Below are 15,735 nucleotides of genomic sequence, written 5' to 3' on the forward strand. Positions count from 1 at the left end.
TAACGAGTTCAAACAGGTGCAGTTAATACAGGTATTGAGTGGAGAACAGGAGGGCTTCTTAAAGAAAAACTAACAGGTCTGTGTGAGCCGGAATTCTTACTGGTTGGTAGGTGATCAAATACTTATGTCATGCAATAAAATGAAAATTAATTACTTAAAAATCATACAATGTGATTTTCTGGATTTTTGTTTTAGATTCTGTCTCTCACAGTTGAAGTGTACCTATGATAAAAATTACAGACCTCTACATGCTTTGTAAGTAGGAAAACCTGCAAAATCGGCAGTGTATCAAATACTTGTTCTCCCCACTGTATATATATATTTATTTATTTTTTTTGCTCCTGAACTTCTTCTACTCTCAACCTCTCCGATCATTTTCATGATGTCCATCCGGTTTGCTTCTATATGCCATATCTTTCTAACTGTGCTCTTTCCCAAAAGCTCCCAACTTACAACCTATATACTTATTATGGACACAGTATGCTTACATTATTAGCTATCTTTGTTATTATTTGTTGTTATTCCCATCCTTCAACTCTGTTCAATACCTCCCATCTATCTCTTAACACCATCCATATAGGATTTCTATTTGCCATATATATTTCAACCGTACTGTGATGTTTTACAAAAGTTCTGAACCTTTCTATTCTCATTGCTTCTACAGATTGTGAATTAAAAATAAACATTTTTGCTAAAACTTTTTTAAACATTCTGTCAAAAAATAAAGTTTTTTTGTCAATTAGTATATTTGAATTTAACCACAATATTTGTTGCATTATTTGTTCTGTCGTTTCTGGAGGATTAAATTGAAATTGCAACCAACTTTCTATGGCTTGTTTTAGAAATGGTGATATTTGGGAGATGATTTCCTTTTCAAATAACTGCAAATGAGTTGTTGTAATCTGAATAAAGGGAAAAGGGCCTTTCTTGAACATTGGGTGAGACAATCTTACTAATTTGCTTGAGAACCAGTTCGGGTTTAAGTATAACTTTTGTATGACTGAAGCTTTTAATGATAGGTCTAATGCTTTAATATTTAATAATTTCTGTCTTCCGAATTCATATTCGTTATATAAATATGCCCTTTTAATTTTGTCTGGCTTGCCGTTCCAAATAAAATTGAATATTTTTTTCTCATATAATTTAAAAAACTGTTCGCTAGGCGTAGGCAAGACCATAAGCAAATAGGTAAACTGGGATAATACTAAAGAGTTAATCAGGGTGATTTTTCCACAAATTGACAGGTATTTTCCTTTCCATGGTAGTAAGATCTTATCTATTTTTGCTAACTTTCTATTAAAATTTATTGAAGTGAGATCATTTATTTCCTTTGGGATATGTATTCCGAGTATATCCACATCACCATCAGACCATTTTATTGGTAAACTACATGGTAATGTAAATTTTTTATTTTTTAGTGATCCAATACGTAATATAGTACATTTGTCATAATTTGGTTGTAATCCAGAGAGGTTAGAAAATGTATCTAGATCCTCTATGAGTCTGTGGAGGGATTCTAGTTGTGGATTTAAAAGAAAACATGAATCATCAGCGTACAATGACACCCATTATTATTGGATCTGATTTTAATAGCTAACATCTCGATGGCCACAATAAATAAATATGCCGATAGTGGACAACCTTGTTTCACTCCTCTTGACAGTTTAAAACTTTCGGAGAAATAGCCATTATTTACTATTTTACACCTAGGGTTACTATACATGATTTTGACCCATTTTATAAGAGATTCTCCAAAATTGAAATGCTCCAGGCATTTATATATAAAACCCAGTCGAACTTTATCAAATGCCTTTTCGAAGTCTGCTATGAATAGCAGGCCTGGTTTCCCATATCTTCCATAGTGTTCTATTGTTTCCAATACTTGCCTTATATTATATCCAATGTATCTTCCATGTAAAAAACCCGTCTGATTAGAATGAATAATATCCGACAATACCTTTTTAATTCTATGCGCTATACATTTTGCTAGGATTTTTGCATCACAACACTGAAGTGTAAGGGGCCTCCAATTTTGTAAATGGACTGGATCTTAATTTTTTCCACTTGTATCCTGTTTCAGTAATAATGAGATCAGACCTTCTTCTTGAGTGTCAGATAATCTACCATTTACATAGGAGTGGTTAAAACATGCTAATAACGGTCCTCTTAGTATATCAAAAAAGGTTTGGTATACCTCGACTGGTATGCCATCCAACCCTGGAGTTTTCCCAGACTTAAAGTCTTTAATTGCATCCAGAAGTTCCTCCTCTGTAATTTCACCTTCACATGAGTCTTTCTGTGTGGCTGTTAATTTGACATTATCAATAGAAAAAAAATCTCTACAATTAGCTTCAGTTAGAGGAGATGGAGGCGACTGAAAAGAAAACATATGCTTAAAGTACTTTGTTTCTTCCTTCAAAATATCATTTGGTGAATTATGGGTGACTCCGTCAATTGTTACTAGTTTCATTAAGTTCTTTTTGGTAGCATTCCTATGTTGAAGATTAAAAAAGAATTTTGTGCATTTTTCCCCATATTCCATCCAGTTTGCTTTATTTTTATAATATATTACACTTGATGTTTCTTGAATAAGTTTCTCCATTTCTTTTTGTTTTTCCTCTAATTTATTCTGAGCCTCTATGTTACAGTTTTTATTGCCATCTATCTGTTCTGTTAGACTTTCTATTTCCTTTCTTAGTATAAACTCTTTTGACCTAAATTGCTTTTGTTTTCGAGATGAGTACTGAATTGCATGGCCTCTAAAGGCACATTTAAAGGTGTCTCATACAATAAGGGGATTCGCTGTACCTATGTTATGTTGGAAAAAGTCAGTTATAAATTCCTTTGTTCTAATTATAAATAAATTATCATCCAATAGGCTTTGATTACATTTCCAATATCCTCGCCCACGTGGAAATTCAGTAAGAGTAATGTATATGCCTATTATATGATGTGGTCCTCTGTAGCTCAGCTGGTAGAGCACGGCGCTTGTAACGCCAAGGTAGTGGGTTCGATCCCCGGGACCACCCATACACAAAAATAAATAAAAATGTATGCACGCACGACTGTAAGTCGCTTTGGATAAAAGCGTCTGCTAAATGGCATATTATTATTATTATATGATGGTCCGACCGCATTCTGTCCCCTATCAACACTTTTTTTTACTTTTGGTGCCAACGAGAATGATATAAGAAAGAAGTCAAGACGACTAGCTTGATTCAGTCTCCGCCATGTATATCTCACTAGATCAGTATATTTAAGCCTCCATATATCTACTAATTCTAATGTATCCATGACATTCACAATTTCCTTAAGAGCATGTGGGTGATTGTTTGTGGTGTGATTTGAGATATTGAGATATTGACTATTGAGATACTTAGCTACACGACATTTGTGCTGGTTGGCAACTAAAAGAGATGCTGCAAAGCTAGCTCCTACTGAATGGGCAAAGCTAGCTCCATTGATTCACTATTAAGGACAATCATGTAATGTTAGCTATCTACAGAGTCAATTGTTGCTTGCCTTTCGTTTAGCTCATTTCAAACGAGGTTGCGAAACTGCGCATCTCTCGCGGTTCGTGGTATGACAGGCACGAGCAAACTCTGAACTCCCTATTAACGGGGATTCCCTCTCTAGCACTCTTCCTCTCTCACACCAATTTACTTCATCACAGGGAGGCTCCTTTTCATTACAACGTTGGAGGAAATACGTTCCTAGCGTGTGAGGAACGTGTTTGCTGGCCTCATAAATGCTAGCTAATATTTAAATATGAAAAAAAATAGGGTTGTGCTAACCAGTTTGCAATCCCTTTAGCGTCGCTTGCTGGCTAGTTAGCTACAGTAGTTAGCTACTGCCATCAGTTGTTGTGTTATCATATCTTGCATATTCCACCGTTTGTAGAATGCATACTGGCATTTGAATATAGCACAGGAAAAGGGAATCTGGACACAGTAGACACATTTAAATGTAGGTGTAGATGCATGACGCGATCGGAACTCAGAATACTAAAGCTGCATGAACTGTCAAGTCTAGACACGGCCTGAGCACAGTCTGACATTCTTAAAGAAGGGGCAGCTGGGAATTCCTCTCCAGCGTCAGATTAGCTGAGATTTGAGGTTCAGCTGTGCCACTGTGGTGTGGCCAGAAGTCTGTCAGGCATCTATGCCAGGACAGCCCTGGCCCCCTCTGAGGAAATGTGGACGATTCCCTCTATTGTGTATAACTTTGCCACTCAGGACTCCACCTTCTACAACTTGATTTTTTTTCCCTCGCCCCATGCTTTGTCCTTGCAAACTCGTTATCTGGGCTACACTGACACATTCACCGATTTGAGGTGAAACCCTACCGGGTTTTTCCCACAATCGTCCACAGCCCTCGAGCGAAGCAGCTGGGCTGAGATACCATACCGCCGCCCTCTCACCTCTGTCATTATACCCACATTCTGCACAGGTGTGCACTCCCTGCTTGTGCATGAGTAATGCTACACTTGTGGATCACCCTGCTGTGTTACACCACTTGAACTTTCCGGCTGACTGGATGAACTGTGGGGTTGGTGTGGTGATCCTTTAATTCTCAGTGGCAAATCTCATTAGGGTGTGTACAGGAAAATGAATCTGAAATATGGGCTCAACCCACCCCAGTAAAGCTACACATTTACAACTGCTACAGTAAGGACTTCAGGGTGCATGTACCCACAGAGCATCGCTTGGAATGCACACATTTTTGTTTTGCGACAAAGGGCTATGTGAGGCATGGCTTGAGTCCATAAGGCCAAGTGTTGTTTACCCAGCATCTTCTGCTGGCATAAGACTGCTTCTCTGAAGTGTGCACATTTCAGCAGCTCTGAGTGACCTCCGACCCTTGTCTTGGCCCGCCCTGTGATAAAATCTCTGGTCCTAGACTGGTGTATGGCTAGAGACAGTAGCACAGTGGTAGTGAAATGTGTTACAAGCTCAAAGGGCTATCGTAGATTGTAGCTGAGACAGCTGACACATATAGCTTTCTGGAAGATTTGGGGAGGCATACTGTGGAAGCATAAAGAAAGTTATATTTTTGCCTATATGGGTGATTCCAGTGTTATGGATGTGACATTTGCATGCAAAATCACAAATGAATGTCTCACATAATGGACAAACAAAGCATAAATTAAAATGTTGACGTATGTGTCTAGTACCGCTTTGGGGGAGTGTATACCCCAAAAAACGGACTCCTAAATATAAATAAATAAATATATAAAACGATCATTTTGAAAAGATTGTCATATCCATTATTACTTTAGAAAGGAAAAACAACCGTTACTCTTCGTTATGGATGTGACAGTCATCTGAAATCGATTATATCACATTTAGTTGTCATCTGGAATGTTTTTAAAATGTTAGCAGAAGGCAGAGTACTTTAGGGTTACATAATTACAGGTAGCCAGAATAGTATACTGCATAGGCTAAGGCCAGGAAGGAAACACATCCTAATGGGGTCATTTTTATATCTTTAAATACATCAACATTGACCTTTGACTCATTTTAGACTTTTTTAAATGTATTATGCCTTTTCTGAAATATTGTAATAAAACATGCAAATGAGGCAATATACTGTACATATGCTTACACCGCCAATACACTTTTCGGGACAATGGATGAAGTCAGCTGGTGCCTTATTGCTATTATAAACTGGTTACCAACGTAATTAATGTTTTGTCATACCTGTGGTATACAGTCTGATATACCACGGCTGTCAGCCAATCAGCATTCAGGGCTCGACCCACCCAGTTTATACATTTGAATAACACACTCTAGGACTATCCACAGATTGTGGATAAACACCTTTTTCATCTTTCTAGCTGAAACTCTATCACTAAGTTACTGTCGTGTGAGAAATGCATGTAGGCATATTCTGTATTCAACAATTGCTTCATTGAAAGTCAGAAGAGTACATCTCAGAAGCACACAAAATGTGGTGAATGCACATGCTTCTGAAGCCAAGATAAGATAAGTCCGTATCCATCTAATCTACAACCGTTATGGATGTGACTATATCATAATGCTGGAAAAGGATACTGACAATGAAAATATGCCAATTCTAGACCATATAAAACCTTGATGGAAGTTGGCTTTACAGAGTAAGTTACAAGATGATCTGATGAAAGGTGCATGTTTTACAAAAACCTTTCCTTTTACAAAAACGTTTCATGTTCCTAAAAGACTGTAGAACTCAGGACAGTTCAATGTAGTATTATGATGTCAACTTCATAACAAACACTGGGGGACAGCTGTAAGCGAAAAAAGAAAGAAAAAGAAGCTCTGTGAGCCCTTTCCAAAAGCCATTAAATATGATTGACTGAAAAGCCTTATTTGAGACTTGGCATCATATTCCGTAATGGCCAAAATTCATGCAATTTCTTACTTAAACTGGTGAAATAAAGCATACACTACAACCAATAATTATGAATGTTGTGTCATTTGGAAGTTAATAACTATTTTTGCATACTCAGGTTGACTTTCCCACAGAATTGACCATATGCAAGTTTTCTTTCTTACACAACATTGTCTCTTCTTTGGTTTATTTTTCCCATAAAAATGACTAATAGACATATTACGTGCATGATACTACCTTATCTCTAGGATTTTCATTATAATTGAACAGCTGTTGTGGTTTGATTAAGTTATATAGCACCTGTGCTCTGAAGGCCTGAGGTTAAAATGCATTTATGAATGTCACGCCCTGTCTCTGGGGACTATTAAATGTTGAGCCAGGGTGTGGAATTTCTGTTACATTTTCGATGTTTTGTTCTAGATCGTTTAGATCTATGTTGGCCAGGGTGGTTCCCAATCAGAGACAGCTGTAGCTCGTTGTCTCTGATTGGGGACCATACTTAGGCAGCCTTTTGGCATTTTAGTTTTGTGGGATCTTGTTCCGTTTGGTTTGTTGTATGACCTAGGACTTCACGTTTCGTTTTGTTGTTTTGGTTCGTGTTGTGTACTACGCAATAAAGTATGTACGCCTATCACGCTGCGCCTTGGTCCGCTTCTTATAACGATCGTGACAATGAACCATATGTCTGGTGTTTCTCATGCTCTTTAATGCCTGTTTTAGACCTCTACTCATGCATGGCAAGACAACTTGTTCACAGATGCTACTTCTGTTATGGTCTTTACATTACATCTAACAAAGACAGTTTAGGATTCGTGGTCTCATTGGTCCCTAAGTGAGATGATTTTCAAACGGTTAGTTAATAAACAAATACCTGTGACATTATTTATATTATTTGCTTGCCTAGCAGCGCATTTAATGTTACTGGAAATGCAATTGAAGCAGAATAATGAAATGTGATAAGCTTGGCACTAGTCTCTAGTCTTATCATGGGACTTACACTGATGTGTGCAATGATTATGATTAATTGTCAAGCAAATGGCTACGGTTATTGTCATAATTGTCATTTTTGTTTAAACATGTTTTGAGCTTGTATTGTATCATAATTCATCTTTAAAAATTAGCTACGACACACCTAATAAATGAAACACAGCATTGGTGGCACCGCTGTCTCAAAAACGAATGGTTTTGACCGCTTGGAACTTTTTAAAATTCAGTTTTTCCTCCTGACCGTGGCGTTCTGCTTGTAAAATGATTACTAAATTTACCCTCTTCATGTAAAAATGAAAAATTGCTATTGGGTCAACTATATCTACTCAAAAATACATCTATTATATACTTTCAAGTAGAATATCTACTATATACAAAATTAATGTATTAAGACGATTATGACGATTGTTTTTAGTTGACGGTTATTGTCCATAATTGTGGGTTACATGATTATACGATTATTGTGCCAACCCTACGCCCAATAACATTGCCAAGGAGTTAGCATGTGACTCAATATCAGCCTGAGTAAGGGGAATTATCTTCATCGTGTGTCCATCACTCTCTGAAAAGCCTTTTGGACACAAAACCAGATTATAAATAGACTGCACTGATCACAATCATTACGTCCTGGGAGGAAAGCTGATGCTTTCGAGGGAGAGGGTCTAGATTTCACCTGCCATCTGCTTTGTACCCTCTGTTGTAAATCAATACAAGTGGCTGTGCGCGTACAACCAGTGAAGTGCGACAGTGTGCCACCCCTTTGTGATTTTTATTAAGAGAATCCTCTTTAAATATTTGCATTTTAAGTGTGAGGTTTCTATCAAGCCACTGAAAGTATTTTAATTTTGGCAATTTTTCTGTGATTCGGCTCAGAAAATCTCTGGCCCTGGCTAACTATGAGTTTTTGTGAGCACACATGGTCAGGAAAAAATAATTGGGCCTAGAGCAGGGAAATAACCCTAGCCTTATTTATAATCAATGCATGCTGTGTAAGCCAGGGATGTTGTATTGTTTAGTTATTGTGTTATTTAACCCACCCCTCTTCTCCATTTTGTGCCTTCACAGGGCTCTCTAAAGGAGGTGAAACACTGAGGTAGAGGAGGCAGGTGTTGCAGAAAGAGCCTCACCCCCTTCTCACCCCAAATCCGACCCCCTCCGCTGCACCAGCGGTAGCCATGGCCCCCCGGAAGCGTGGCGGCGGTGGCGGCGGTGGCATCTCCTTCATCTTCTGCTGCTTCCAGAGTGGCAGCGACCACCCAGAGATCACCTACCAGCTGCGCGAGGACTTTGCCCTGCAGACCATGGAGCCTTCGCTGCCCATGCCAGGCTATGACGAGCTGGACGGCATGTTCTCCGAGTTGGTGGTACGTAGCAACCAGAGTTTCCTTTTTGGTATTATTGTCAGTGTTGTCATGATTTATCTTCTGAACATGGGCCACAGTTGGAAATGAGCTATGTTGCTAGCTTGTTCTCATAGACCACAAGCAAAAAAAAGCACACATTTACATGTTGCTTATGAGTGCATTTCACACTACTTTTGGATTACAATTGGATTGTAAGGCTCGAATGTCCTGCTTAATATAATGTTTGTGTAATCGTCGCCAACCAACTGCATTAAACTTAAAAATCACTTCAACTACAACCAGTAAAATGCTATTTTTCCTCTCGTCTCAGTTTAGCTGCCTTTTCTCATCCTTTCAGTCTGTTGCTCCCACTTCTTTCCCCTGCCATCCACTGCCTATGTGGTCCTCTGACATGGTTGCCACACTTATGCAGGCCGCCACCAGATCGTTTTGCACATCAATGGACCCCATTGAGAGGCCCTGTGTCTTGGCCTCCTCCTTCTGCTAATTGCTTGTTTTTGTCTGGCCCGCCCTCCCTCTCTCCAGCCTGAATTGAATAAGTGGAGTGTGACGACAAAGGGGGCTTCCAGTCGCTATGTTTTCACTGAGGGGATAGACACAAGCCATCCACCCGCCATCCCCCATTTGTCTGGGTCGGAGGTAATCTCAGTGAAAAGGCTTGAAAAGATTAGGGCTGGCAGGGAGAATGGCGGCCACCTATAATATACCATTACCATTACACTTGAACTTTGGATATTTAACAGATTTATATTCTGCTCAACTGTAGACATAAAGGGGATTGTTTGCTCTTGTATAAGGAGGGGAGGGCAACCAGGTGGTTGTCCCTGTAGTCTTGAATATCCTTTATCTCGGGTGTCCTTTCCCTTGTGACCAGTGACAGGCTTGTGACCACTAGCCTGGTATTGGTCATGGGGCTAGAAGGTATGAAGGAAACTGTTTGAGACAATTCCAGCAGCATTTAGTCTCCCATCTAAGGATCAGCCAGGCCCGATCCTACTTAGCTTCAGAGGCAAGCCAACAGCGAGATGCAGGATGGTATTACATGGTATAGTATGGCGACTAAATCAAACTAATGATGATTGTCCCCTTCATAAAAGCTATTTTGTTATTTTATAACAATGCAGCAGTCACTATCCTTGTAGGAACCTGAATTGATTCATTGAGTCAGATAGATTGTAGATGGTGAGGCACTCTATTCTCTTGTCATAATTTAATTCAGTCTGCGTGCCACGGCCACAGTAACAATTCTATCCTTTGTCTTTTGGATCGTTTCCACAAAAATAGTATATTTTGAGTAGTGTAACTTGGTGAGAAAAAAAAGTTGTATTTCTTATAATTTTAACATTCTGTAATAAAGAGCACATCAGATTAATAAAAAAAGTTTTCCCATCTCAAGAGGTTAAATATAAAAACGACTATAGTAAGTGCCAAATTAAATAACAGGGTTGACCGTAACAGGGTTGACGATTTCACCTTAAATCAGACATCAATCCCATTGTGACAAGAGGAATGGAAGCTTGTTGTGTGCAACAGGGAGAGGTAATTGAATGCAAGTTTTAAAATATATATATTTATTTTTACAACATTTCTATCCATGGGTAACAGGATTGACATGTTAAACTCAACCCACTCAGTTTTCCACCACAAAACACCAGAAAATGACCAAAAAGAGTAGAACCATCTCACCTGCTTTTACACTGATTTTACTATTAGATGTTTGTTTCTTAAAATATATATATATATAATAAAGGAATCGTTTCACCATAATAAAACGAAAGTTCAGTTCACATAACAGGGTTGACCTTAAAATGAGGGACAGTTGATTTTTTTAATGAATCACTAATCCCATGAAATAAATCATCTCCAGAAAGGACTTTGTCGAACTAGTGCTTTACAATGATGGTGAAAACATGGAGGAATTTGGGGGTTAAGTAGGTAAAAAGGGTGCACAGAGGGACATGCCAAAATGCAGAATTGTAGCAAGTCTTTATTCATATAAAACAAAGCCCATTTATAATTTTTTTTTATGTGGTCTATCTTATAAAGGGCACTTCATTTTAATATAACAGGCTTTTAAAATTCAATATTGGTGCACACTTTCTACTTAAAATACCAAAGGGATGCAAAAGGGACTCATTTCGTGGAACGACCCTTTTGAGTCGCTAAGTTGAATCACAGGGCATATGAATTGAGCTGCCACTGGCCTTATAACTAGCGTAGAGCCTGTGCTAATATGATTAGGGAAAATTTAAAATTAAATATATTTTACTGCACTTTCACTGCGTCTTTTTAATGTTTTGTGTCTGTAGGCAGATGCTGGATAAATGTGGGGATTTTCCCAAAGACTGTAGGACAGTTGGTGGAGGCTGTAGTGTTCCTTGGTGGAGGCTCTGAGATGCTTGAAGTCTGGCGACTTCACCGAGCAGCTCACAGAGCATGGAGACATTGCCAGTCTCATTTTAGATTGGGTCAGAACATCTTAAGACCTCAATGGCAATCTGCGTGCTGCTGTCTCTAGCCATGAATGTCGCATGGAAGCATCTTGTAATGCATCTTTGTAATCTGTCTTTTTTTTTTTTACAATGTCCAAAATGTTGCATCACATGCTATTGCTAGCTGAAGTGTCGTCCTGTGTATTGGTGTGCAACAAGCGCTGTTTTGTGGAGAGAAAATACATTAAACATAGTTGTACTGATAGTTAGGCTTTGCCTTTTATAGGCCCAAATAGACACTTCCCTGGGGAACGAAAGAGAGTAACCTAATTGTTCTTCTGAACCACAGCTGTACCTCAAAAGGAATACCATATTAGGGAAATACTGGAAGATCCATAAACCATATGCTTAATGTTAAACTGATATTAATTTGGGATTTAAAAGGCCAACCAACTAGTCCTGTGTCTTTTTCTTTGTCTTGGTCTTATAAGTGGAATAAAACAAACTCAGTCATATTAAAATATATTTAGACCTTGATTCAAGAAAACCTGCCTCAGCAATGTTTATACAGTACCTTTGTTTATGCAACGAGCTACTGCCAGGCAGCGAAGCCTTATTCTGAAACTGGAAGCATCGTACGAAGAGCCTTCTTTGTCTTTACTCAACACAAAACCAGATTTTATTTGACTACAGGAAAAATGGGTTTGTTTATATGCTACCACAGAAATCAAAACACATCCGGACAGGATTCAATTGGACATGTAGCAATGCGCAGACATAAGCAGTGACATAAGTAAAAGTGTGAGTCTTTGTTGCTGTATTTGTCTATTGTTGTACATCTAAGAGTGAAATTGATTGTTTGAATTTTCAGGCATTGTTTTTGGCTTGTCTGTATCTTGATATCTCTAGCACTATATGGTAGTTGATTCAGAACAGCCCCCTTCTTGATGGCCCTAGGAGGATAGGCTACTGGAGCTAGGTAGGAGAGGCCTATCTAGTGAGGTCATCTAAAGAGGCCTTCAGCCTCCCACTACTCATCAGCTGGCAGCTTGGCTCATCCCTGCCTTATGACAGTTAACTTAAGCTCTACTGGCTCTGGTTTCCCTCAACATGCTATCTTTCATAGCATTCGTTTATACACAACATGGGAACTCTCTGGCCCTGTACACATAAAGTCTGCATAAAGCCCACTAAGGCCATTGCCAGATGTCTGTCATGGCGGGCATCTTTTGAACGTTCCCCCCCCCCACAAACATAAATAACATGTTTGATGACCATGACACATTGCAATGAAGGTCAGATGTCTCATGATGACTTTGATGTATGTGTTATGTTGCTAGCTGAACTATAGATCTTGATATGTAATGCTATAATGCTCTATAATTTTAATCTTATCAATGGATTTGTTTGAAATGACATGGAACTCTTTCCTTATTACTGTGGTAAGGACATTTGTGCCTGTCATAAGTCTAAGTGTAGAAGCAAATCCTTGTCTAGGGTTAGTGACTATTATACAATGTTGCTTTCTTATATGACGCCCAGCTGACCAAGTCCTGTCTTTGATCAGTGGCAGGTTGACTGGAGTGCTGTCCAGTGAGCTTGAAGTGGAGGTTGGTGGATGGAGCCTTGGGTGCCTGTCTGCCATTTTTTCTTTTTTATTTACACAGCTAAAGCTCTGAAATGGAGATGGCCTTTGGGAAGCATAACACTAGCTTGTTATCATTATGCTACTACTTCAGATGAAACGGCTTGGCTGGTCGGCTTTGCATACGGATGACATGCAAAGCCGACCAGAGCCGACGTTGACGTACTTCTAGTTTAAAACAATTGTAACCTGTTACTATGACTGCCTCCACAGGGTAACACAGGCAATTAATACTAAATGATAAGGTAATGGAGAATATTAAATACTCCATTCATAGTTTTCCCCCCAACATGTTAGCTATTATGTTATGTTTTTTTCTACTTTGTAATGTAATTAATGTCCTACATTTCAGAATAAAAGCTCTGTTTTAAGCATTGCACAACTATTTGCAATGCATTGGCCACCTCCTAACCAGAAATAGATGTCTCATGTCCTATATGCAACGTTGGCTAAAATGCTTCTAGCGGTACCACAATGCCACGCGCAACAGAAACTGAGTATTAATTTTCCACAATCAATGTTCATTGATACTCTTGTTTTAGTAGGGTCTGCTCTGTTCTACATTTTGGGAGTTGAGACATAAAAAAGGTATAATTTCAAAAGGTTAAGTTCTCGTCTATTACAGTAAAATGTCTCTAAGCGTTTCGGTGTCCATATGACCGATTCTGTTGGACCAAACCTCATGTAAATGGCGAGTTTAAACTGCATGTTGTCAGAGAGGAAGAAGTTATCTTTCATCATTGTTGTTGTGAGTGGCAGGGGGAGGGGCTTGGTGTCTGTGTGTAAATGGGAAGGTGCACACAGCACAGAAGGAGCGAAGGAGACGAGACCAAAAAGACAACGCTCATAAAAACGAAATAAAATACAAATCTATATTCTTGCCATACAGGCATTTGGAACATCGTGCTAAAACATACATTGGAATTAATTCTATATATCGCCCAGCCATAGCATGACGCTATTAATTATGCACCCAAAACATCTGGCTTGCGTTTGATCTGGCTTGCGTGTTACACAACAGCACAGGTACTAATTTAACAATTCCACGGGTCCGCCACTGCCGTAGCTGAAAAATAATTCAGAGGAAGAGCTCCTCCACCCTGCATCCCTTCCCAGTGGCTCCCTGCCCAGATAGGAACCCTATGAACACATGTGAGATAGTGTTCAGTTCCAGAGAGAGTGCCTGTTTGCTGCAAATGTGGTTGCATGCAGAAATTATAGTTGGATAGTCGAGCTGACTCTCTCACACCCCCCGCCCCACGAAGACATACCAGTACACACATTTTCTACACAGACTTGCATGCATGCTCTGACATAGTTAGTACTCACACACAGTGCACATGGATATATACAGACACATGGACACCATTAAATTAACATGACATTTTAATCATTTGACAGACACTTTGGCTAAGACTGACTTACAATAAGTCTATCCTGGCTTTGTTGATCACTTTGTTCACTGTCCGAGGGAGGAAGTCTTTTTAGGTTAAAATACATTTAGAGAACAATGCAGTCTCTAGTCTTGTGTGGTTGTCGGTGTTGCTATCAGAGGTTTGTGGCAAAGATTTGGTTCTGCAGTACCTGATGAAAGACTTATTTTGATTCATACAGTGCAGTAGGTTTTCTTTCAAGACAAAAATGTAGCTCACTGGCCTGTGAGCATTTGCTTGCAAGTTCATTCTTGATTGTTGTTACTTAAAATCATGGTATTTTTCTTCACATGACCAAGACCCATATCCACAAAGCATCAAAGATGCTTAAAGATCTAGACAAACAGAAAGCCACAGGACTGGATAACATCCCAGCTAGATTCCTTAGTGATCGTATCGGACCTTATGTAACACACATCATCAACCTTTCCATTCAACATGAAAGGTACCACAAGAGTTGAAGAGTTGTTCCTTTATACAAGAAAGGAAGCAAAGTTGATCAAGGGAACTACAGACCAGGGTCAATCCTGAGTGTGTTGTCAAAGATTTTAGAAAAAGCACTCCATGAACAGATCATAAAGTACATTGATGACCATTACATTTTATATGACCTTCAGTCCGGTTTTGGACAATCCTATTCTACCAACACTTGTTATAATAATTATAATATAATATGCCATTTAGCAGACGCTTTTATCCAAAGCGACTTACAGTCATGCGTGCATACATTTTTTTTGTGTATGGGTGGTCCCGGGGATCGAACCCACTACCTTGGCGTTACAAGCGCCGTGCTCCACCAGCTGAGCTACAGAGGACCTTGTTTACTATACTTGACAGATTTTATCAACATTGAAGGTCCCCAAGAACACAGTGGCCTCCATCATTCTTCAATGGAAGAAGTTTGGAACGACCAAGACTTCCTAGAGCTGGCCGCTCAGATAGAGCTCCAGAGTTCCTCTGTGGAGATGGGAGAACCTTCCAGAAGGACAACCATGTCTGTAGCACTCCACCAATCAGGCCTTTATGGTAGAGTGGCCAGACGGAAGCCACTCTTCATTAAAAGGCACATGACAGCCCGCTTGGAGTTTGCCAAAAGTCTCCTAAAGGACTCTGACCATGATAAACAAGATTCTCTGGTGTGATGAAACCAAGATTGAACTCTTTGGCCTGAATACCAAGCGTCACGTCTGGAGGAAACCTGGCACCATCCCTACAGTGAAGCATGGTGGTGGCAGCATCATGCTGTGGGGATGTTTTTCAGCAGCAGGGACTGGGAGACTAGTCAGGATAGAGGGAAAGATGAACGGAGCAAAGTACAGAGAGAACCTTGATGAAAACCTGCTCCAGAGCGCTCAGGACCTCAGACTGGGGCGAAGGTTCACCTTCCAACAGGACAACGACCCTAAGCACACAGACAAGACAACGCAGGAGTGGCTTTGGGACAAGTCTCTGAATGTCCTTGAGTGGCCCAGCCAGAGCCCGGACTTGAACCCGATCTAACATCT

The 15,735-nt window shown here is 39.6% G+C and overlaps 1 protein-coding gene across 4 annotated transcripts in view; it reads left to right on the forward strand.

Moving 5' to 3' along the window:
• Positions 1 to 15,735, forward strand: part of LOC121552884 (disheveled-associated activator of morphogenesis 1-like) — a 141,271-nt gene that overhangs the window by 62,414 nt on the left and 63,122 nt on the right. For all 4 annotated transcript variants that reach the window (XM_045211257.1, XM_041865978.2, XM_045211259.1 and 1 more), the window contains exon 2: positions 8,422 to 8,720. In XM_045211257.1, coding sequence (XP_045067192.1) covers positions 8,532 to 8,720 — 189 coding nt within the window. In that variant the 5' untranslated portion in view covers positions 8,422 to 8,531. The remainder of the gene's footprint in view (positions 1 to 8,421; positions 8,721 to 15,735) is intronic.

The sequence above is a fragment of the Coregonus clupeaformis genome, chromosome 36 (genome assembly GCF_020615455.1).
Source record: "Coregonus clupeaformis isolate EN_2021a chromosome 36, ASM2061545v1, whole genome shotgun sequence".
NCBI lineage: Eukaryota > Metazoa > Chordata > Actinopteri > Salmoniformes > Salmonidae > Coregonus > Coregonus clupeaformis.